This window comes from Gavia stellata, chromosome 12 (assembly GCF_030936135.1).
Source record: "Gavia stellata isolate bGavSte3 chromosome 12, bGavSte3.hap2, whole genome shotgun sequence".
In the NCBI taxonomy this organism is placed as follows: Eukaryota; Metazoa; Chordata; class Aves; order Gaviiformes; family Gaviidae; genus Gavia; species Gavia stellata.
The window spans coordinates 17854699-17879129 of NC_082605.1; the positions used below are offsets into that span (position 1 = coordinate 17854699).

At 41.9% G+C, this 24431-nt stretch overlaps 1 protein-coding gene across 1 annotated transcript in view; it reads right to left on the reverse strand.

Annotated features, from left to right (window-relative positions):
• Nucleotides 1-854: 854 nt before the first annotated feature.
• MAGI1 (membrane associated guanylate kinase, WW and PDZ domain containing 1) overlaps nucleotides 855-24431 on the reverse strand; it is a 355632-nt gene continuing 332055 nt past the window's right edge. Inside the window, exons 16-27 of the mRNA XM_059823169.1 lie at nucleotides 23231-23308; nucleotides 22226-22231; nucleotides 20447-20538; nucleotides 19276-19468; nucleotides 15797-16090; nucleotides 12298-12501; nucleotides 7309-7399; nucleotides 7124-7184; nucleotides 5957-6100; nucleotides 4599-4737; nucleotides 2533-2621; nucleotides 855-959 (exon numbers count right to left, since the gene is read on the reverse strand). Of these exons, the coding sequence (XP_059679152.1) occupies nucleotides 903-959; nucleotides 2533-2621; nucleotides 4599-4737; nucleotides 5957-6100; nucleotides 7124-7184; nucleotides 7309-7399; nucleotides 12298-12501; nucleotides 15797-16090; nucleotides 19276-19468; nucleotides 20447-20538; nucleotides 22226-22231; nucleotides 23231-23308 (1448 nt within the window). The 3' untranslated portion in view covers nucleotides 855-902. The remainder of the gene's footprint in view (nucleotides 960-2532; nucleotides 2622-4598; nucleotides 4738-5956; nucleotides 6101-7123; nucleotides 7185-7308; nucleotides 7400-12297; nucleotides 12502-15796; nucleotides 16091-19275; nucleotides 19469-20446; nucleotides 20539-22225; nucleotides 22232-23230; nucleotides 23309-24431) is intronic.

A 24431-nucleotide genomic window follows, 5' to 3' on the forward strand; every position in this document is an offset into this window, starting at 1 on the left:
TTTATAATCCTTGAGGACCAACATTTGGCAAGTAATTAAAAAAAAAAGAATACACTGAAAAATACTTTCTTTAATATTATACATCAGGCACAACACTTTTTTTTTTTTTGTTATAAGATTTCATCTGCATAAAAGGTTTGTAGGACCAGCAGGTGCCGGATGTCTCCTCGCCCGCGAAAGCTGGATGGTTTCAGCTCCCACACTCTTTTCTCCGCTCCCGTGGCGTGGGGAAGGTGACGGGGACCCCGGAGGAGCCCCTCAGATGCTGAGGTCGGTGCTGCACTCCTTGTACGGCCGCCTGCGCTGCTCGGGTGGGTGCCTGCGGCTTGGCTCCTGCTTCCAGACAGGGTCTTCCCTCTCCCGGTGGCTGACTCGCTCCTCCCTGAGCCGTCTGTCGGGCGACCTCTCCCTCCGCCGGTCGGACGACTTGGCCCGCCGGTCAAGGGAGCTCTCTCTTCTCCGATCGGGCGACCTCCTCGGCTCCGTGAGTCTCTCCAGCGACCGCCGTCGGCGGCTGGGTGACCGTTCTCTGCGCCTCTCGGGGGAGAGGTCTCTCCTCCTCTCGTGTCGCTCCCGCCTCTCCAAAGTGTTGTCAGCGCTCCTTGTCCCTTCCCTCCGCTTTTCGGGAGACTTCCTCTTCTGCCCGTTCACCACCGCCCTCTCTGGCTGCCTCTCGTGCCTCCGCTCCGGCGACCTCTCCGTCCTCCTGCCTGGCACGTGGTCATTGGTTTTAGAAGTCCCATTCCAAGTGTGGTGTTCATTGGGATGTCTGCTAAACTCTCTGCTGCCTTTTAGGTCTCTAACGTAAGTCCGCTTGTCCCCATGTTGTGATGATTTGTGAAGGTCTGGTGGATAACTGGACTCCGATGATGGGTGCTGCCGTCGGTCGGATGGCACGGGTTTCATTTCCGATACATTTTGTGAACCTGTGGCGGGACTGTTCCTGTCACTGCTGGGGTCTGAAAGAAAATAACAGCAAAGCGTTTGGTACCGATGCCTTCCGCGGCGCTGTGACACCACTTATCACTCTTCAGACTTCATTAGTGACAAAAACAAACAACTGTTAAAGCAGTCAGCGAAGGCTAACCGAAGCTTTTGTTAATTTAACTGCGAACAATGAGAGTTACAGGTTAGTACTGGTGCTGCTCTGTTCGTTAGCCGTGTTTTGGTCCGAGCCGATATCATCTTTATGCTCTTCTGGTCATGGGGCATTTTATGTTTTCCCCAAGCCCAATTCATAATGTTTCGGTTACACTACCTTCTTTCCAGTGGAAAAAAAATATGGTAGTTTGGGTTGTTGGCGTTTTTTTTAACAGTTTCCAATAAAGAGGGCCTTTAGGAAACAATATTTTTAAGTCTTTTGAAAGAACTGCCTTCCAGGTGTGGGAGGCCTTGCTTCAAATAGCAGAAAATGTACAGAAAATAGAATTGATTATTAAGTTTTCACCTCGTAAAATAACATTTTGAAGGTGTGAGAATTAGACTGTAATCATGCAATTTCCATTTCATTTAAGACGTTGCTTAATCTCACTTAGTTCTACCATGTTATCGAAAGTCCTAGGGTAGATTTTGGTTTTGCCACAATGATTTGAACGACGATGACAGAAGTTATGATTTTTTCATATCAAAGCAATGGAAAGATATTGTAATATGTAGGATGGCTTTGATTAAAACCTAATCTCCAGTTCATTATTTTTAATGTAGTATTTCAAGTAAAATACAGCTGAGCTACCTCTGTGAGACAAACTGCAAAGCAGAAGAAAAAACAACCCCAAAACTAAAAACCAGCTCTGTGCTGTAGCTAAGCTACAATTACTGCCCTCATTTGTAACGGATGTTTATGAATGATTCATTATAGACACGGCAAACATTAAAGTAGCTGCGCTGACTTAATGCGAGCGTTGCTTTTATTCGCTTATTGTTTTCTTTTTCAAAGTAACTTTGGCACGGCAGCTCGGCTGGCGTTAGCTAGGTTTCCTGGAGGCTTCCTGCCGCTCGCACCGAGACACCCACCTCGAGGTGGACTGTCCTGATGGCAACGACTGAAAACCCTCACAAACACTTGTGGGGACAGATTTTTTTTCTGTTTTTCTCCTTTTTGTCTTCCCTCCCCCAAGCCAAATACTGTACATGCTCATTCCTCCTGCCATCACGCAAAGCGTCTCCCTTTTGATGGCATTTCCATTCCTTAGCTTGGGAGGGTTGGTGTGTGCATGGGCCATGATTTTTGTGACTTCCAGGTGAAACCCGTGTTGCGACTCACGTGTGTGCATTTTTGCTTATTAGCTGTTTCAGGCAGCAGCTGGGGACCACACCGCTTTTCCGTAGCTGTAAGCACGTGGCTTGCGGCAACCTGGCTATTGCACAAGGTACAAGCGAGGTTTAAACGTGTCCTGTGGTGTACTTACAATTCGGGGGACGCAGGGTGCTCGGAATGAATTGCTGTACATATAAAATATAGCAAAGCGGAAAGCAATGTGAAGGAATTAGGCCACAGCACAAAAACACCTAATATTGATTTTAGCTACAAACCGTAGTTTGATTATGGCCCATAAGGTAGAAGCAAGACTCCCCGAGCTTGTCATTTCTCATACATGCAGCGATATTAGGAGGTATCATCGCTGAGGAAGGAAGAGCCCAGCACCAAGAAAAGTAAGAGAAAGAGAAAGAGAAAAGTAGAAAATTTAGATTCCCTATAATAAAGATGAAAGAAAGAAAAATCTTCATATTTTATCTTAGAATAAAGAAAGTTTATTTTTTCAGTCAGATTGTCTAGGCTTCACCCAAATATAAGGCTGCAAAGACAGCAGTTGTTATTATCGTGACATAAAGAGACATCTAAGAGGTGATTCAATAACCCAGACAACAAGAGCATCCATTCTAAAAGACAGCTGGAACAGCGACACAGAATGTCATAGAAAAAACATTAACAATCAAACAACAACAAAAAATAAAGTCCACCAGAGACCACAACATTAAAAATAAGTACAAAACTCATTACAAAAATATACAGCCTCATAGAGAAGCACGTTCCAATCAAGTCAGAAAAATATTGGAACTTAACATTATTAGAGGAACCATTTGCGACTGCAGTGAACAGAATGAAGAGAGGAAGGAGTCCCAAATGTTACAAGGATATTCTTTACAGTAGTGCAACCCCTGTATATTAAATCCTTGCTTGGAGAATGAACGTTTAGTGGTTTAGCATTAGCCAAAAGAAAATTGGTAGCGGATTTCCATCCTCAGTGCAACAGACATATGCTTTGAGAAGTGAAGCACTTAATTTACAGGGTATTTATGCAGTCTAGCATATGATACAGTACTGTACATCCAAAGGAGTATAGGAAAAGACAAAAGTAGAAAGAACATTACAGAATTTCAGTGCCATCATTGAACCTTCTGGTGTGCTATTTATATTACAGAAGTGTAAACCCACAACTTCCCTTCCATATTGTTAAACACTTCCATTGTTTGTTGGTTATACTCTGAATTGGTCATTTTAAGTTAAATAATGAGCAGAGTGAGCAGACACTCTCAAACGTGGTACAGTAAATGAAAAGAAAATCTAGTTCATAAATTGTGCAGAAGGGTTTCGTTTCTGGTTTTAGGACATGGAGTGAATGATAAACACAGAACTTACTGACACAGAAATAACCCAAATACGGGGAGAAAAGTATAAAGGACATCCCTTCTATCATCAGTTTCTATAGAAACCTCAAAGACCTTTGGTTGGGAGTAGCCCTCCATCGAGGGCACAATATTTGACAATTATCTCAAATAAATAAGACATAATTATAATATTAAATAGTGTGCTAAGTTAAGCCACCCAGCAATGCACCTCCGGGGGAAGAAAAGGAAATCTAATGCAATTCTTAGTAAGAAACGAGGACTGATTGTTTCCCCCAAGACAGACAGGAGAGCACCTTGTCATAACCTCCTCACCTTTTCAGACCTTACAAATTAACTAGTTGAAACCAGCAGACAGTTTAAGGGGGGAGAAAAGGGCTCAGGAGGCCAAATCAATATATTTCTGCAGTAAAGCTTTTTTTTCCTTTTTTTTCTTAAATAGCTTTATAAATATTTACATAAATATTAAGGGAAGGCAAAAATCTCATAAGCCATCTCGGCATTCATGTCTATGGATACAGACAGGAACTAAGAAAAAAACCTAACCAAAAAAATCACTGCTTCAGAACAATAACTCAGGATCCCAGTTTTTGCATTGATTAGAAGTAGAGACCTATTTGAAACAACAATTCAGCCGCTGAGAAACAGTTTGGCACAGTTCAGTGACATTCCTTGTTTGGCTGGACAAGACAATAAGGGTTTTTTTGTTTTGTTTTGTTTTCCTCTCTGATCACCAAAAATACTGCTATGATGATCTTGCCTTACACTGCGCCCCAAGTCCATGGAAGCAAGCAAAGGATGAAATGTGTAGAAAATTCAGCACAAGCGAGGCAATTAACCATATGTTGCAAAGGTTGGTAAGACACTGGTGAGAAAGGAAAATAAAAAAGAATTCCCGCTTCAGATCTTGAGACAAATCATTCATGGAGTGATGCCAGGGAAGAAAGGAATGTTTTCATAGTTTGACCCACCATATTCTGGGACAGAGCCATCTCCACGTTTCAGAAACAGGCGGACCCTGCGGCCACCGTTTTTAATCAGTTCGATGGCCCGAGCGTGCTTCATGTTCTTGGTAGTTTCTCCGTTGATCTCTAAGATTTCATCACCGATCTGTCAATGTAACAAAAGAAAAGAGCCTAAGATTAGAAACAAGCCCTCACGAGGGCCACCACCAGCACACCACAAAACAACGTCCACAGAAACGGTGGAAGAACAACTATGCACCAGGTGAAGCTAAATACGCCCAACTCCTTCCAGTGACAGCCCACAAAAAACAGTATGCAGGGGCCTGGGAAACATAAAGACAACAAGGAAAGCTGGAGGTATCAAAATATTTCATTGCTGTTCTGTAAAACCACCTTGCTTTACTGTATTGCTCAATACCTAGAGGTGTGGTAGAACTGGTCTTATTTTATTTTGATTATTTGTAAAGTCTTTGGTCAAAGTGGTTGTTTGTTTTACAGTCTGCTGTAACTGGGATGTTCAAATAGCTTTTTCAGGTCTGTTTCTCACTTGGATATAGATACGTACTATGAACCAGTAAACCTGCTTTTGTAAATATAGTCATTTATCAGGGTAGGAAAACAGGGCTTGGAAGAGCTTGTCAAAGCATTGGCTTCCACAAGGCAGCACTGATTATTTTCATCAGCAAAAATTTTGGACCTATAAATCTACCCCTAGCAAAAGAATTTTGAAAATGCCCTTTGTGTGATATATCTAGAGAAGAAAAAGACATATGCTGTAAAGTTATCATGCATTCTCTAAGAAAGGAGCAAGGAGTACCTAAAACTCAGCAATTCAATTTTTCTGTAGGCATTTTATAACACATGTCCTTGTTATAATGCTTGTAATTTAGATGATATGTGAAGTTAATAGTTAATACTAATCAAAAACTACACTATAATTTTGCAATCCGTGGGTCAGTGTACACGCTCCCTCATCACCCTACTCCCCAGCAGAGGAGAGGATCAGGTGGGACACCCCAGTTCCCTACTCATGGCTCCAGCTTTAAAGGAGCTGGCAAAGATTGTGGCTATTACGTTTTCATTGCTACACACACCTTTGTTAGGCTTTACAAGTCAGATTATGTATCAGAATTTGGAAACCCGGGTTTGAACAAGGGGGTGAAATCTTCCAATGCACACACGCTGTTGTAGACTGTATACAGAGTGACAGAAGTCATTGACAGAAGTAAATAGGAACCACTGCTCCCTTCAGTTAACATTTAATTTTCCCTTAGCTGGCACAGCAGAAGGCATGCCTGTAGGGGAGAGGCAGGGAAGTCAGCTTATTGCAAAGAAGCATGTTTTTTAAATCTGTTTCTGCATACCCTCATCTTCCCACATCTCTCAGCTGGACCATCCTCAGCTAGCCGCAACACGTACAGATCCATATTATACTCCCGGCCACCTCGCAGGCTAAAGCCAAACCCTTTGGCTCCTCTTTCCAGCTCAACAGTGTAGAAGTCTTGGTCCTGCTGGAGGGAAGACAACATATGCGCAATTGAACAGAAAGTTAAATGCTTCTCTACACTCATTTTGAAATTATTCAACCAACAAACATTATTATTTTTGTTACTCATAATTAAAAAAAGAAAATCAGTTGAGTTTTCACACACAGACTAGGATTTCCTGCTTCCTCAGATGTCATGCTGCCATTTGGAGTGCTGGCAGTGGTCTGCAAAGGGCTGTTTGAATGAATGGGCTTGGCCACGTCCCACACATTTTTAGGCACCTCTGTTATCCACCACCTCCTGTGCCCATGCAGAAAAGCTCATTTCTGGAGGGTGGTTAGCATTCTTACCAACTGCAAAGGAAGGCTGGGGCAACCTCACTTCCAGTGCCAGGCTTTAGTTAAATGACTAATGGCACCTGGGATGAGTCTATGCCATCGTGCTGGCTTTTTCTTTTTGTTACCACCTCACCTGCTCCTGTGCAAGAAGCTCAGAAGCCCGTGCATCGTTTTTGACAAATGCTGTTAGCGTAGGGATGTTTTGCAGTCTCTAATGGAAGAGGTTACTTCTCGGATAGCCAGTGGCAAGGGAAGTTAGCAGTGAGATAGACAATCCCTCTAATAAGATGCTGTCTGTGGAAGCTGGAACACTCCAGGTATTGCCCCTCATTAAGTTTTAGACTTTTTTGTCCTCTGAATTTATCATTTGCACACAACAGTACTTTCTGGAGAGGCCCCTCAAAATATACAACTTAATAAACAAACACACAAATGATTACTGTCGTAAAAATGTCAGGTTTTTTTTTCTTTCTCTTTTTTTCTCCCTAAAAGTCTTAATGAGAATGTGTTGGAAATGTTTCTCAGCTGAAACAACAGCGACACATACTACAAAACTAATCAGCAAATTCTTCTTTCTTCAGCAAAAAGACTGAGGGAGAACAACCTCCCAGTAGGAATTTTCAAGGGAAATATTTGAACACAGCCCTCAAGCAGATTGGAAGCAACAGTCTGTGGTAAACAAAACAATTAGAAAAGTACTCCTTACCTGCGCTGCTTGTGGCGGTTTGAAATCAAACTGGGATTCCTGCTTTGGTTTGGTGGTGTTCCTGCTGTAACGAATGAGAGAAAGAGGGAGAGAGGGAAAACACAGCTCATGGGATGTGAAGGTGATCAAGAAGTAACCAAAGAGAGAGCATGTCAACATGCTCTCCTCAAGGAAAACAATCTGACCTGGTCTCCTGTGGTATTTGCTGAGGAGTATGTGTGGTTGTAATTGTAGCAATTTTTTCTGCATTGGTCAATAAAGTAGCATTGGAGGATTCTGCAAAATAAATTTTTTTTTCATTATGAGGGAAGACCATTCACTGATAAAACAAAAGTTTTACAATGACATTTCACTGGAAAGCATCATTATGTTGTTTTTAAAGAACTTGAGATTGGCTCAAATTTCTTTAATCCAAAAAATTAAACAGGATAAAGTCTAAGCTAAGTCATAGTAATTATGTATACCAAACTGTACAGCACCTCAGTTGCAGAGAAACACTGGCCTTTGCGCTGCACATTGAAACTTAACATGATATATCCCTCATGGCTCAGCTTTTTTCTGGTATCTGACATCAGATGTACTAAATTAGTGTATAATCTGTTTTTCTTCTTTGTTAAGAGGAAAAACTTCTAAACACCCCTAACCAACTAGGAAACATTGTCACATAACTGCTGCTGCCGTATCCTATGCTCTTGAAAACGTCAAGGCTTTAGTGAAGGAATCATATTTAGCTTAATCATCACTGCAAAAGTTAATTAGCAAAAAATGCGCATACCAGAAACTGCCACAGCTACCGATCACAAACAGTGTAGAGCAGGGAGTCAAATATTTATATATACTTATACAATATATATATAGTATATTTATAAAATAAATACACAAACGAGGGTTTTTTTTCAGTAATACCAAATACATCAGGAGTCATTAATCTCAAGAAAAACCCAAAGCCATTCAATTGGAAAAAGAAAAAAATAAAACTAAAAATTGGGAAATCTGGATTATAAACATCTCTGACCATTAGACTGACTTGTGGAGTAAGGGTTGAAAAATGTTTTGTCTGTTGTCTAACGACATGAATTCCAATCATTAAAGTCTCCAAATATGGTAGGTTGACTGCATTAATTTTATAGTAGCAATAACTATTCCATGGATTAGAAGCTTATCAGTGCTTCCTCCATCAGAAACTGCAATCTTCAGTAGGATTGAGATGTGGCTTTTATCTAATACCTCACAAGGTGATATTGAATGTGGCTAAAACCCAAGCTTCTTGAAATCCATCTTTGAAATACAACCCACTGCTGCCTGAGCACTCGAAGCTGCACGCAGGGACGTGGAACCACCCGTACCAAATGCATCAACAGCTCTGGGTACCATTCACAGAAGGGCTCACCAAGAGAATACAGAGAGGAGGATTAACTTCAAAACTCAGTTCATGCCATGGTAAAGGGCTCTCAGCCCAACATCAGCTTGTGCAAATGCCGTATTTCTCTATACAAAGAAGGAGGTGCTTCCAGGAGAGGTCCTCTCTCCTGCTTCACAAAACTGGGAAGGGAGTTGCTGTAGGCACAACTGAAAAGGAACTATCTAGGTGTCCCTCACAGCGTGGCATGGCAAAATGGTCCCCTTGTCATTTTGGAGCTTTATCACAGACTTCAATAAGACCAGAGCTCATTTAAAATTCTGCCTAAAATTAAGGTCATGCACCTTGTTTCTTGACTGAATTTCTCTAGTTCCAATCTCACCTAAAAAAAAGCCACCATCAGACAACAGCAACGAAAACTGGGTGGAAACATCTGGCTCTCCGACATAAAATTACAAGGTCTTCTACCCTGTCCTTGTTTGCCTCTTAAGCTCCAGGCATCCAGTAATTCATTTTACTGACTATGGAGAAATCTGCCATTATTAAACAGAGAGCGCCTGTAATACAAAATTGCAGAAATGGGAGGGGTTTTGCCTGAATTAAGGAGAGGTGGTGGTCATGGGCTTACTTGGTCCTGGGACCCTATTTCATTTCATGGATTTATTTTAATTGTGGAGATATCTAGATGAGGTGAAGGTTTTTCCTGTCTGTGCATGTCAAGGGAAACTCAGGAAAAGAGAAAAAGAAGAACCATTTAAACAGATGGGTGCAATGAGAGCACAGCTCCTTTGCCTGCAGCACTGTGCGCAAGTTAACATGCCCAAACCCTCAGCATACGGAGCTGTAAAATCTTCCAGACCAGAGCTGGTTTGTGTCCAGTGGCTCAGAGAGCAAGAGAGGCTCCTAGGTCTGCCTGCACCTCTCCAGGTAGGCATGAACAAAACACACCCTTGTGAGGATGTGCCACTGACAGCTAGCTTGTGTGAGAAGGAGACGTCCCTATGTGTGGTTACACTGTTGGATTTTAAGAAATAATTCTGTGTATTTTGGAAAGATGCCTTGATGCTAAAATTGGTCTCCAACATAAGAAGGCCCCAAAACATGGTTGTGTTCTGTATTCAGCCAGAACAAAAGCCTCTGAAAACCTCCACAAATATTTGGAGATCAGATGAAGATGGGCTTCAAAGAGAATGCAAGATTCCTACCCTTTAGCAGGTCACAGTGAGAATACCAAGTAGAGCAACAACACATCTTGGTACAGATGTATCTTCATGCCACTGTACTGTATCTATCTTTAGCCCACCCTATCCCATGAGTCAGGAATTGTGCATAATTTTGCTAGTTTTTTAGACGCAGGTTCAGGAAGCATTGCCAGCCACCATGCAAAACTGGAACAGAACACAAAGATAGGAAAAACTATCTCTAGTAGTATTACAATTGTACGTTCTAAATCCTAAATATTTCATTGCTTCCTTGCTCTGTTCTGCCCTAGAACACTCAGACACCAATTAAGTGCCTAATCTAAGCTTGTCATTTTTCTGCTCTCTGTATCCTTGCATCAGCTGGCAGTATGTTACAGCATCGTAATTCCATTGCAGTTGCACTCCTGCAGTGGTCTATGGCAATGAGTTGGTGCAAGACATTAGACAGCAAAAACCCCTTGTGTTTTTAATAATGTTAGAAGAGATTAGCAGTGTGAGTTTATTATGAGTCTTGTGATGAGCCTTAGTTTCATGTTTAGCTGAGAAGCCTGGCTTCTGATTTACTCTTTTGTCCCCCCTTTAAGTGCACTGTTAGACCATTTATATTTACCAAAAATGCATCCCAAAAGCAACAAAAAGAAAACAACAAATCAACAAAAGCACCCAAAGACAGCAAAAAGAAAAGAACATTGAGACCAGTTTCTTAAATCTCATTTTTTTAGAGCAAACCTCTCAGCAATTTTGAGAACGTCTGGTCTTACTGGCTTTTGGAAATTAAATGCAGGTAATTCTATGCAGAGTTGGCAACCTTGGAATTTCAACCTTCCAAGACTTGGAATTTCAAAGGGACGGTAAATAAAAAGACTCGAAGCCTGCATTGCTATGAGAGAGAAGAGCTGACACCTTTCCTAAATTACAGTTTTCCACCTTCTCTAGGAATACCTGATGTCAGTCACAGGTACAGATTTCCCTTCTGACCTAAGCAATTTAACATGGTATTTTGTACACATATTTGCATGAACGTGTCAGGAGGCTATATTCTTCTTAAAAAAGTCTTAAACCATTCAAAAGTTATTTATTTCTTAGGCATTTTTCCCTTTTAAAAAAATATATTTATTTGTTCCAGGATTCACCTTTCTTGATTACCAAAATACAGGTAATGAACAATTCTTCTCCTGGTTTACTTTCCAAAACTGGCACACACAGGCTAGCTCAGATGTTATCCTGATTCACAGCCATTTTATTACTGATGAACACTCAATTTGCTGGAAGCAGCAAAGGATCATATACCATTTGACCTCATAGCTACTAAACAGCAGGAAAATAAAGCCTTTATGCAAAAGAGATGATCCCAAAAAGAAATAATTTATAACCAGATCTTTTCTCATGCTGGCCTGTTTTTATCCTATAACTAAAGACAGCATAATCATGCTCTGTGGGGTAACCAAATCCATACGAGAGCTAGCAACAACCGAATGCTTCTCACTGGAAATCACATCATATAGCTTCTTCATTCTGCTTTACAGGTACCAGGTTCAGTTCAGCTACACTGTCTCAACCTTTCTTTCAAACTTAATCACACTTTCTCTGTATTTAACTGAATGCAAATAATGTCCTGTACAACTCTAAGAAATGCTCATTAGCACTGTATCTGAGCCATCAAATTCAAATCTTATACCCATGGATTCAGCTTAAAAAGAGAGCAATGTAAAAAGATTTCTGCCTAACGAGTTCTCACTATGAACCTGTCCATGGCAGAGCAGGACAATGAACAAACAAAATACTTAGAATTTAGAACCACAGCAATTTTAGTTCTGTTACAGAGATTTTACATACATCTCTGCTCTGTTCCTATTTGGCATCACAGCTAGGGATCAGTTTAGTGAAACTGATATGTACCAGAGATCCTTACTTTTATTAAATAGTTCAATGACCTGAAACCAGTACCAAGTGCCAGCATATTATTAGGGATCCTGCACGTTCCCTCTGATCTGAAACAGTGAGATCCTGTCCAGGGTAACTCTTACAACGATCGGCTGCAAGCACACAGCAGCTCCAAAGCCATCACCGTTTAATGAAGTCATTTCAAAATGTCCTGAGCTCACTCCCAAAGCAACTTACCCAGAATAAAAATAAATCTTCTTTTCAGACAGCTTAAAACAGGACAAAGTGTTTATCCCTTTCTGTGATCTCTTTACTCTATAGCCTGTTTGTGTACATACAAAGCTTCAGGAATCCCACATATTAACAAGTGATTCCCAAATATTCTAAAGCTGCATTACTAACCTAAGAATCAAATCAAAGTGTGCTGAGATATGCATCAAATTTACAGAAGATCTTTTTAAGGAGATAGGTGGAGGAACATGACAGAATGGACTATTTTTTTTCTATTGCAGAATCAGCACCTCCCTGTTTAAAAAAAGAACTCCCAGTTCTATAGAACGAAACAAAAAATAAAGCTATGGAAGACTCACAACCTCCCTCACTGCTAATTCCCAAAGTGGGAGTGGAAATTGAGTCCTCCATGACTTTGTAGCTCCGACTGATCTGAAAAGCCCAGGAACAAAACCAACAAGAGGGTTAGAGAAGACAGCAGGAAACATATACTTTACCATCTCCTGGAATGATGCGCAGGGTAACGGTGTTTCCCGCTTCCTTAATGAGGTTGACGATGTCTGAATGCGACTTGTTGGTGATGGAGCACCCATTCACGGCCAAGATCCGATCGCCTACTTTCAGCTTGCCACAGCGGTCTGCGGGACTCCCTTCAATTATCCGACCTATTTTGTGAGGCATGGCCACACATGCATTTCCCGCTTTTGTATTGGTTTGGGGGTTGTTTTTGTTTTGGTTTGGTTTGGTTTTGGTTTTTAATTGTTTACATACGTGGGAATATGGTGAAGGGGAAAAGGAGAAAAAGGGTTGAAAAGGGAAAGAGAAGGTTAAGGGTTAATTAATTAATGCATCAAGCAAAAGTTATTATAGGATAGCTTTGCTGCCAGTGTTCAAAACATTGGCAATCAACTAGTACGAGTGCACAATACTTTACTTCTTTTAGAAAAAGGTGTTTTGTTAATCACTCAAAACTCGCCCCACCTTGATTTCTGTTAATAAATGGTGACATTTTTATAGACTACAACTGCACTTAGCAGTCCCATCCATCATAACCCAAATCCTGATTTTATTTTTGAACAAAAAAATTGAAACCGTTTGTAGAAAACACAACCTTCCTCCTCCAAGACTACATCAGTGTCAGCCTCTCCAGTCTTTCTCTAAGTCAACTGCTGTTCAAGCTTCTGCCAATGTTTTGTTCTTTCTCAATTTAGAAAGATAAAATTGTTCTAGGCCTAGGAGGGAGTGTGACTCCCTTTCTACCACGAAGACCCAATCTATCAGCGCTGCATGGGGAAGCAACATGAAACGGTTTTCTTCCATCGTGAATAAAGGTACTACCAGGGAAGGTACAGGACCACTACAGATGGGCCAAGACTGACAAAGGTAACTTGTTTGGTGCAGGCATCCACCTCAGCCTCTGTTAACCCTTCTCCCTTTATGATCTTAGGTGGCATCAGGACGGGAGCAGGGCAGGAATAAGGACCTCCTCATTTAAATACTTCTAAAACCACACACAAAACCATTGAGATGTCTGACACGCTGAGCAAGAGCCCTTTAGGATGAATGTGTTTTGGAGACAAAACTCTCCTCCTGTTCCATGCAATTGTTTGTCCCAAAACCACAGGGTCGTCCACAAAATGCAGAATTGGGACACAGGGGATAACAACTTCACTCAGATAAATCCACTGGGCTTTTGTACAGCTTCCTTACACAGGCAAGAGGCCCTCGGGCATGCTGCACATGTTTAAAACCATGAGGTATACAAAGTGGTCATCTCATACTTTGCATCCACCATACATTCACCCTCAAGATGCACTTTCCCATCTGTGCTGTAGTCTTTATTTGATTAGCAGTTTTAGAGATATACATTGCTATACACATGACAACACTAGAAAGACCATGAAGAAGAAAAGGCTAAGGAAAGGGATGTGAGGTGAGAGAACGAGGTTGGAAAGATGCAATGAAAACTGGCAGAAAGCGTTAATATTAGTTGCAAATGGTAGGGGGATTTTTTTTTTTTCTTCTTTTACTGTGATGTTAGAAAGTTTCTCTTTCTGGTAATGCAAAGCCCCATCCAGTTTAAAGGCTGTTTTGAGGGTATGAGTTCCTACTCTATCCAATCAACTGAACACAGATGACAGAGCCCACACCAAAGTGACCAAGGTGGGTTTTAAGAACCAGTTTGGCCCATCTCTAAATACTACCTGTGAAAGAAAAAGAACTACAAAGCAGGTCCAAAGCAAGCACCACGCAGCAGAGGGAACACATCTCATGCAGAGTATTAGGAAAAAGCTGAATATACTTGAAAAAAATTAAAGGAAAAAGTCACAGATCAACAGATCTCCATGAGGAACCCCTGCACAGAAAACTTCCAGTTAGCAAGCATCTTGGGCTAAAGCAAACACAACTCTTTACAACCTCAGGTCAAGGTTTCTCTGCAGAAAAGAGTTAGAGCACAGTCTTCATAGAGTAAAAGTTATTTACACATGTTTGCAAATTCTTTCAGAAGATAAAAGCTCTCTCTCTGGTTTAGACTGAGTTCAGTTTAATCTATATTACATTGCACCGTTGTGTTCTGGCACCAAAATACCTATTCTGGAAGAGCAGTTCCCAGCAGTGAGGACAATGCCGAGGCAGCCTAGCACCCGACAGAACTTGATGCACCGGGTCTATACCAGATATTTCCCCCTTGAAATCTCTGCTGCCATGACCGCCCAGAACAGTGCTAGAAATGGCCTGTTCTACATCAATACCTGCAAAGGAGGTGATGCTCCCTTGGTTTATTAGTAAGGGCACTGCCAATGGGCAACAGCAGGAAATTTCAGAGAAAAAAGCCTAGAAAGAAAAAAGCGAAAAGGCTACTTCTTGTCACATGCACCTGCATGCCCCAGGAACATTCGAGCTGTACAGGGAGAGTGCAATGTATTTTGTCTGCAAACCACAACTCTGCCCTGAGAGGTAGTGTGAAGATGGCCAAGGCATTTGTTCTGTCTTTCCTTTCCCCCTCCATCCCTATCACATGCCACAGACTAACAGGGAGGGAACACCTTCTTTTTTCCCTACAAAGTATAAGTGGATGCTGCCTCTGGCCCTTTTGGAGGAGATGGAAAGGGAAGAAAACAGCATCCCTGACTGGTTTCCCCCTTGCAATGACATTACTGCTCTAGAGCAGGCTGTTCTGAGCACACTTGCAAAACCAGCTTATTTCTGCTTTGCAACGTACGACTCGTTTACTCTGTAGACAGAATTACACCTCTTTTGCAGCAACACCTGGAAATGGGCGTCTGTCTAGCAGAAAGGACTGTCTTCAGAAAGAAACCATGACCACTTCTATTAGGGCAGGATGTTAAGTGTGACATCGCATGAACTTCATTTCCCCCTATTCCGAAGAAATGGATTTGGGAAGAGGTGGAATGGGTCAAAAAAAAAATCCCATTTTTTAAACAGTATTCTCCATTTTATGTCTCAGCAGCAAGCACTATTAATTAAAACTTTCCAGCTATCAGCATGCTCACTCCATAATGAGGACCAGAATAACCCTGATTGCCAAAGAGAAGTTAATCAGTTTAAGCATTACTGCTTTTAAGTCAACTGGCTCAATTCCACCATCAGGATACATATTTCATTCCACCTGCTCCATTTCTGCATTAGCAAACGGCATCATTGGGGGGATCCCTGGCTGCTCTTCTGAGAGCAAATCCCAGAAAGGCATCCAGCTAGCAGGGAGAGCTGGAGCTTCAGGGAGCATCAGGAATTGCCCAGTGGCATTTTTACTCTTCAGGTTGGGACTTCTCAATTTGCTTTTCTCGACTCAGCACTGAACAAAACCCAGGAGGCAAACACCTACCAAGACTTGGCCTCCGATTAAGCTATTAATTACATAAATTAGGGCATGCTCACAACTTTTAATTAAACAGATCCCCACTCGCCTCCTTGTGCTGCAGTGCTCAAATCTGCGTCTCATTTGAGGTGCGTTGAAAAAACCCCAAGACTTACCAAATGTCGTCCCCGCCTCTGGCCTGCTCACTGATGAGACGATGACGAAGCCGAACCCCTCGTTTTCGCCGCGGCGGATTTCCACATCGTAGGGCTGGACCACGGCGCTGACGACACCGCTGCCCCCGCCACCACCGCTGCCGATGCCACTGGTGCTGCCGCTGCCCGAGCTGACGGTGTTGAGGGAGTTCTGGCTGCCCTGTGGCGTTCGCTTCTCCTCTGTCAGCGAGGCTGGCTGATTGCTGCTGTGGTGGGAAGAGGCTGGGGACGGGACTTCATTCTCTGCCTTGGGAACTGGGGAGTTAAAAACAGACTGTCTGAGCAAGCAGCATCATTTAGTGCTTGAAAAGTGCCATCCACTGAGAAAAAGGTAAAAAAATAAAGCAAATACCTGCTTTAATCTATAAATCATGGCCAGAGTGACCAAGGGCTCTGTCTCCTTTCAGATGGCACCACCAACAGCTCTGTTCGGTGACAACACTGACCACACGTGCTCACCCTCTCCAGTGTATGGTCATGCAGCCAAAGCCTTTCGCTGCTGAACTATGGCAGCAGTACAATCAAAGGAGCACAGTGCTGCGTGCTTGGATGCTCTGTGGCATTTTACACCTGGATCACATTAGTTCAGAGGTGCCTCCTTAGATATCGCATCCCCACTTCAGTTATATATGTGCAACCATGTATGTGTGCACAAGCCGTGAGGAGAGAGAGTAATATCAAATACCCATCACTCAACACCTGTGTATTTTTTAACTCAATGCTATCAGTTGGTAACACTGATTGCCTTTGATTAACGTGATCTTAAGTAATAATAATCACCCGTACTAAAGCAAAACAACTTGTGAACCAAGGTTTTCTGGATGGAAGAACCAACAACTATCATCTGTACAGTCTGGCACAGTCGAGGGGAAACTATTAAACTTTATTAACATTAACATTAAAATTAAGTGAGTGTTTAACAGCAACTGAAGTTGGAAGTGGTATTAGTTTAAAATCTAATCGGCTACCACAAGGCTTGAAGAAATCTCAAAAAAATCACTTAGTCCACACTCTGCTCGAGTCAGGGCCAACTATACTTACTGTCAGTCCTGACAGATGTTTGTCTAATCTGCTGTTAAATATCTCCCCAGGCAATCTATTGGTTGCAATATCTAACTTAAATCTTCCCTGCTGCAACAGAAGGCTATTATTTCTAGTTCTATCTAGCAGGCATATGGAGAACATATTATTCCCTTCCTCTTTGCAGCAGCCTCTTATAGTCTTGGGGAGTTTAACACCTCCTCCCCCTTCTCTGCTTTAGGCTAAACAATCCCAATTTGTTCAATATTTCCTTGCAGACCATGTTTTCTAGAGCTCTCCTTATTCTCGCTGGTCCTCTGGACTCCCTCCAGCTGGGCTCTCTCCAACTCAAACATGTCTGTCTTGAAGTGCTGGACCATATTGCAGCTAAGCCATCATCTGCTGGGAAATCAGGAGAGTTCCCCCCTGCCTACGTCCCAACGCAGTGTTTTTCTTCACCTGAGCCAACCTTAGGTTAAAGCTTGTGGCCCACAATAGCTTCCACTTCTTGTTACTCAGCCAGCTCTCCACAGTCCATTTGCGCAGCCGAGAGCAGCATATTGCACTTGTCTCTACTGAATGGCTGCCTCCACTAATCAGGTCACTTCTCCAATTTGGTGAATCAAAATTAAGTTGAAAATCTTAAAAGCAACAAGAAGAAAATGCCAAACAAAACCTAAACCTGTAAACTCATGATCCAAAGAAAAAGAACTTCAAAATAATCTTGGATCGAAGTACCTGTCTGCACTTACATACTCAACATATGCACTAAATGTAAGATATTCTACATATTAAGAATACAGGAGTATAAACTTTCCCCTATATGAATCTCGAGACATGGAGGACCCATTTAGGTGAACAATCTGTTTCTGCTGGCATATAGATGAGAGGAGGAATAACGGGCCAAAATTCAGGAAGGGGCTGCTCTACAAAGTTACGCTGGAATTTAAAAGCCTGCAAATCTAAGGTGAAAGAAGGGGTCCTGAATAATTTATCCTAGAGTAAGTGTCCACATTTGAAATGATTCAGAAATAGCTCGGTCTGGAGTAACATGCCCCTGAATGAAATACCAAGGGTTTTTATTGAGATGTCTCATGAATCTAAATCTTTTATGATAATTTCCAGCCTGGAGGCTATAAAACTGGATAGAAAATCTATGCACAAAAACAATACCAAAAACGCAGCTGCCTTCTCCCTTCCTCCCAAACCTCATCTCCTAAAGCTTCTCTCACATTGGCAGCTCTTTTTAAGGAATGAGAGAGAGGCTACTAGAGGAGAGACATAACCCAACATTTAATCCACAATGAGAAGAAGGAAGGAAGTGAGAAGTGAACATTTATTTAATATTGTGCAGAAGCAGCTCAGCCCTGGATAAGAATATAGGGCTGTTTTAGAGGTACTGTTATAGTCCTGCCTTCTACTGTGGGCCTAATTTTCAACCTGAATATTATTTTGATGCTCTTTAATCTTAAAGTACATCACTGCCTATTTTTCTGCTGATGCCTAAACTTGAAAAGCTATATAATGCTCTTTCTTTTGAACAAGTGAGCTAAACCGAATCCCACACTCAAGCTCCCTAAAGGGACTCACAAGAAGAGGCAGCACCCTAGTGTTACTCTCCAATATTATGCATAAGGTCACATGTCATTTAGAAAGCTCATGCCTGTGTCTTCACCTTCTCTGCTAACAGGACATTTTTACGTCACTAATCAGGGTGCCACCAGGCAGTGTCACTTCTCTCTGCATCTTTGTCTTTCTGCCAGCTTCTTTTCTGTCCATTTAGACCATACACTTGTGCAGAGTGTGCACAACACAGAACACAGAAACCTCTCTGTTACAACAAACATGCACACCCTGCACTACCAGAACCAATGACACTTACAGTTTTGCATCCTGCAGTTAGTTGACTACATGGTACAACCTCAGCTGAAGCTTCTCCTGTGCCTGGGACATTAGCCATCACACACCGATGTCCTCACTCGTTCTCTGCCCTTGCCTCCCCTCCTGTGGACTCTTCAGCATCTTTTCCCTCACTCCCAGTTTAAGGGTGGCTATCAGGCAGCACAGTTATTTTTGCAAGGGAACAGAAGACACAGGCAGTCAAGTGCAGTGTCTGTTGCTGCATGAGTCCACCTAAAAATGGTATGTTGCACCTGAACAGTTCCCCATTTTATCAGAAACCTTCAAGAAGACTGGAGAAGCCAACTGAGATTGGGAGAGTCTTGACTAGAAACAAAATACTTGAAACATATTTGATCAAGAACAAAAAATACTAAAAATGGACAAAAGAGGAAGAATAACACCACATCCCCTGAGATTTCCCAGTATTACAAGGAGGAGCTTTTGTTCTTTAAACTGTTTGCTGAACAGATGGAATCTGGCAAGAAAATCTACCCCTGCAGAGCGACACTGCAGCCTACCTGTGTAAACCACTTTGCGCCTGACGGTCAGATTGACATGACCTTGTTTGGCTGCCTGTTGCATAAGCTGGACGACAAGCTGGTGCGATTTCCCAACAACAGGCGTCCCATCCACACAGATCAGTTCATCACCCGATCTCAGGCGGCCGTCAGCATCAGCAGCACCCAGCGGTACAATGTGACCGATGTAAATCTGATGATGAATTAGCACAAATAGGAGAAAGGTAAGAAAGAAAAGAAAGGAAAGAAAGAAGAATAGTGATAAGAGAGAACTAGCTCAACAGCCAGCTGGAAGCAAGGGGCACTGGTAGTTAGACCCAATTTAGTACAGAAATTCCTGGTCAGGAAAGTTGCTCCTGCGAAAGCAGCTCCATATAAATATAGCCACATCGTGAAATTGTAATAAATTGACATCTTGTTTCTTTAGGCGGTTCATTCACTGTAATGACAGATAACCTTGGGAAATGTGTTCAACCAGACAGTGACCAGAGGAAGATGGTTAAACGCACTGAGGTTCTTGTCAGGGAGGTTGAGATTGAGTTACCCTTTCAGATGCCTCTAGGGTTTACAAGCACCGTACCATTTGACTGTCCACCAACTCAGTCTTGGTTTGTGTTCAGTGAGTTCTGTGGAATTACTCTAACATGAGAGGAATTCACGGCCTCTCTTTCTATAAATGAGCAAAATAATTTTGGCAGGGAAATACATGGAAATTTATACTGCCACTATGTAGCTTTGACCTGTGCAGCACATGAAAGACCACATTATTAGCCTGACATCTTCCACAGGCACTGGATTTATGGTAAAGAAGTTAAAGGGAATTCAAGGAGGGAATTGAGCAAATAGAAAACCTGACACTTAGATCAAAATACTTGCAAACCTGACCAGGACATCCTTTCCTCAGTGTCCAGGCAATTTCAGACCCATGTGTTTTCATTTGGGCTATCACAAAAACAGGGAATAGCAGAGGAAGCCAAACCCATTTCAATTATGGGAGTTTTGGTTTGTTTTTTGGAGGCAGGGTGGGGAGGAGTTGTGGGATGTAAATACATAGCCCACTAGTTATTTTAATAGAGATGCCACAGTGCAGTTCTGTACATCTGTACATGCTATTGCTGTGATTCTGGAAGATGTCGCGAGTTAAAACAAGACCACTTCTAGATGTACTCACAGGTTCTCCAGGCTCATTTCCACCTAGAATCCTAAATCCAAAACCGGTTTCCTTTCTCCATAGAAAGATATCCTGCTCTTGGTAATCTGGAACTGAAGGGAAAGAAGGAAGACTATAATTTTTAATCAAAACCCCACACCTCTATACCCAAATCAGGACTACTCTGATGTACATGTAGAGGGATCTGCTGCACAATTTTACTCTTTAAATATGGCAATCTTGAATTTTTAGACATAATTAAGAACATATATAGGTTTAAATACTAAAGGATTATTATTTAAATCACTACTAAAAATTATATGGTGGTTTCTGCCTTCTAGGTGTCTAATTGTGACTTGCCATTTGTTTATCACTATATTTCCTTCCATCAATATTAGCATCATTATCCAGTGCAAGAGCCTCTTCCAAATCATCAATAAATAAATGTGTACAATAGAGAATCACTCTGCCAGAAACAATACAGCTGCCTCCTCTTCCATGGGAGACAAAAGAGCCACTTGTTATGACTTCTACTGTTTAATTAACTTTCAGAAGCATAGTTTGCTGTCTACTGACACTGCTTTAAATAACTATCAGACAGATCCCCAGCTGGTGTAAAACAGAAGGGCTCCATTGAAAGAAAAGCAGCTCTCCTGACTCTCACTTGCTCATGTACAGGCTCTGTAAAACCACTGAACAGACCAAACCAGCTGGAAACAGAAAAAAGCTCAACCTTACCTACTCATTAGTATGGAACACCAGCAAGGTTTTTACAATGAATATTACATACAGTGAAGTACTAACCTTGAAGTGCGGTTGAACAGCAATGTTTTAGATTAATTTATTCATGCCTGCTTTCATCCCTTTTTTAAAAATGCAAAATTAATTGCTAACATTAAATCATATCAGAAGACAACTTCAGGTTCATTTAATATTTATTGGTTAGTATCTGTAACATTGACTAAATTTGTAATGATCCCCTCCCAAAATTTATAATTAATGATAAAAAAAGTTGTTCCCTTACAAGTCAGCTGCCTAGATCTTTAGTAAAGAAACCAAGGTATATAGTTCAGGAATGTAATTTAAATAAGTGCGTACTCAGACACAGGATGCAACACGTTAATCTAGTTTTCTGTATCTATGAGCAGATAAATTGGTGGTTTTCCATTGACATCAGTGACTGTCAGACTGGGCCCTAATTGCATTTGACACTGTCGGTGCCTGTTGTGCAAAGCTTTGGGTCTAGTCATCTGGTGCTTTTCAGTGTTGAGACTTTTGGCTAGCTCTGATGCTCTCTCTTCAATGACTCAACAGGTTTAAAGTATAATATGCATTGAAGACCTGGGAATACTAAAAATTAAAAGAACAGGTGAGTGCTAAGGCACAGATGTCTGCTTTGACATTTTCATTCAAACTGGTTTATAGCCATGGGTTTTATATATCATATTTTCACATTTTGATTACTTGCAGTTATAAACTAAGCTTAAGACCTGGGCACATTACCTTACTGAACTAGAGGCTAATTTTTGTCCAGATACAATTACAGAATAATCAGATGATGAACACGCTGGAAGCCTGCGTGGTTCATCTGTTCGGACGTGCAGCACAACAGCAGAACTTAGACAATGAATTAATTGGTGTTTATCACTGCCTTCAGCGAGGGGGAGTGTGAAGAGCAGACACATTCGGAAGCATCTCTCCAGCACTTCGCAGGCTGTTTTGGCAAAGGCTGGCCCCAACCAATTAATTGCACATGTTGGATCTGTCAGAGGCAAAATGGCTTCTGCAGAGAGCTTCAGCGTGGGCCTGTTTCCTCGGCATCTCTCAACACCTTCCCATTTGTCAGCTCTCCAGTCTCACTGAACGATGCCTTATGTTCCTGGTTCAGGTACCAGCTAGCCAATTAACGGCCACCGGAGATAACGGCAAGCTGAGGTCTAACGGCGGTGTCAAACCAAAGCAATAAAGACAAGTCTATACCCAAAGAAGCAAGTTCATTCATGTCACGCTCCTTCCGCTGGAAGGATTACAGAGAGGTGAAACACGGATACAACAAACATACAGACAACACACATTTACACAGCACGAGTACAAACCGAACAAAACTCCTTTTACCACTTTTTGCACCAGCTCTGCAGTATGGTGATTCACTGGCACAGCCCAGAAAACCCCATCCACCTCTGTGCTTCCATACAGCTGAGGTGGGACTCCTTGAGGGTTTCCGTACCAGAGAATTACTTTAAGTTCTCCATTATTCAGTAGTACTTCAGAAGAGCCACTTTCCTTACTTAAAGGGAAAATTTCACGGTGGTGCTAAACCTTTGTTGAAAACGAATGAAAAATGGCCTCCAGGAGTCATTCAATGCATCTCTGCACCTTGACCTGATCTCAAGCATGTCAGACTCTTTCTGAAACAACGGGTACACAGCCCAAAGGGGTAAAACTTTCCAGTCTGCTCGTCCTGAATTAAACCAGACCATTTGGAGAGCGTTGTGAAAGTGGTAAGAAGAGTTCTGCTGGGGCCGTGAGAAGGAATGGAAGGAGAAGCAAGTGCCACAGCCCCGTCGACGAGCCACACAGGCAAACTCATGAACGAAACAGGAACATGATACCACCTCCCCCACCGCCTACGAAATCCGCTGCTAGCCAGTACACAGTAAAGCAAGTACTTTGCACCTTCATGGCTAACCTTGGCGTATGGCCCTGCCAGACTCCCTTGGTGATGAAGAGCCCCCCGCCACAGAGCAGCAATGACACCAGAACAAGACATCACAAGACACAGATACATTCTTGGCACAGTCTTACATTCTCCAAAACTCGTGGAATTGATTTCTCTCTCTCTCTCACCCTTGCTCAGTCCAGTTGCAGGCGAAGGTGACATAGCTGTAATATTAATTTTACAGTTTTGCAAAGCTTAATGTATCTGCTTTCTTGTTAGTTCATTTAATCAATTTTGACTGTATGGATCATGTTAGGCTTTCATGCATAAATTGCTAAGGTTATAGCTACTATGGATTACGACATACTAACTTTCACATCTATTTGCACATGCCTGTGTACATGTGCATATATCATACACACACACATATGAATTTATACATTTATGCACATGCATGCAGGTATATTTGAAGAATTATTTTTCTCCTCAGAGGAAGAATCTCTTTGAGAACTCCTTAAAAATACTTTTCTAGAAAAAAATTTCCACCATCATGACACAGTTAGTTTTCCAAATGGAAATATCTTTTTCCAATGCTAAAAGAAATTTTAAATACATGGTGATGAACAATGAACATGTGCTTAATTAGAGGTCATTTTAATCAAACTTTCCTATACAAACTTTAACAATTATCTTACATGTTACATAAAAAAAAATTCTGCCCAGCGTGATATCAATTTCAACAAAAGACAGATTCAAAAATAATCAGTATGGGTTTGCTTTAGTCACTAGCTCATTTGAGGCAGCAGCACTTTCAATGACTCATAGCTTGGCAAAGTACAAAAGTTTTAAGGCCCAGATTCCTAAGAAGACAGGCTCAGAGAGTTGGGGCTGTTCAGCCTGGAGAAGAGAAGGCTCTGGGGAGACCTTATAGCAGCCTTCCAGTACCTGAAGGGGGCCTACAAGAAAGCTGGAGAGGGACTTTTTACAAGGGCATGTAGTGATAGGACAAGGGGGAATGGCTTTAAGCTGGAAGAGGGAAGATTTAGATTAGATATTAGGAAGAAATTCTTCACCATGGGGGTGGTGAGGCACCAGAAGAGGTTGCCCAGAGAAGTTGTGGATGCCCCATCCCTGGAAGTGTTCAAGGCCAGGTTGGACGGGCCTTTGAGCACCCTGGTCTAGTGGAAGGTGTCCCTGCCCATGGCAGGGGGTTTGGAACCAGATGATCTTTAAGGCCTCTTCCAACCCAAACTATTCTATGATTCTACAAAGTATATAAGGACAAGTCTGAAATTAAGAGTGAACTGAAGCTGATGGAGAGTTTCAGTGTTGAAAAGTCCTGTGATT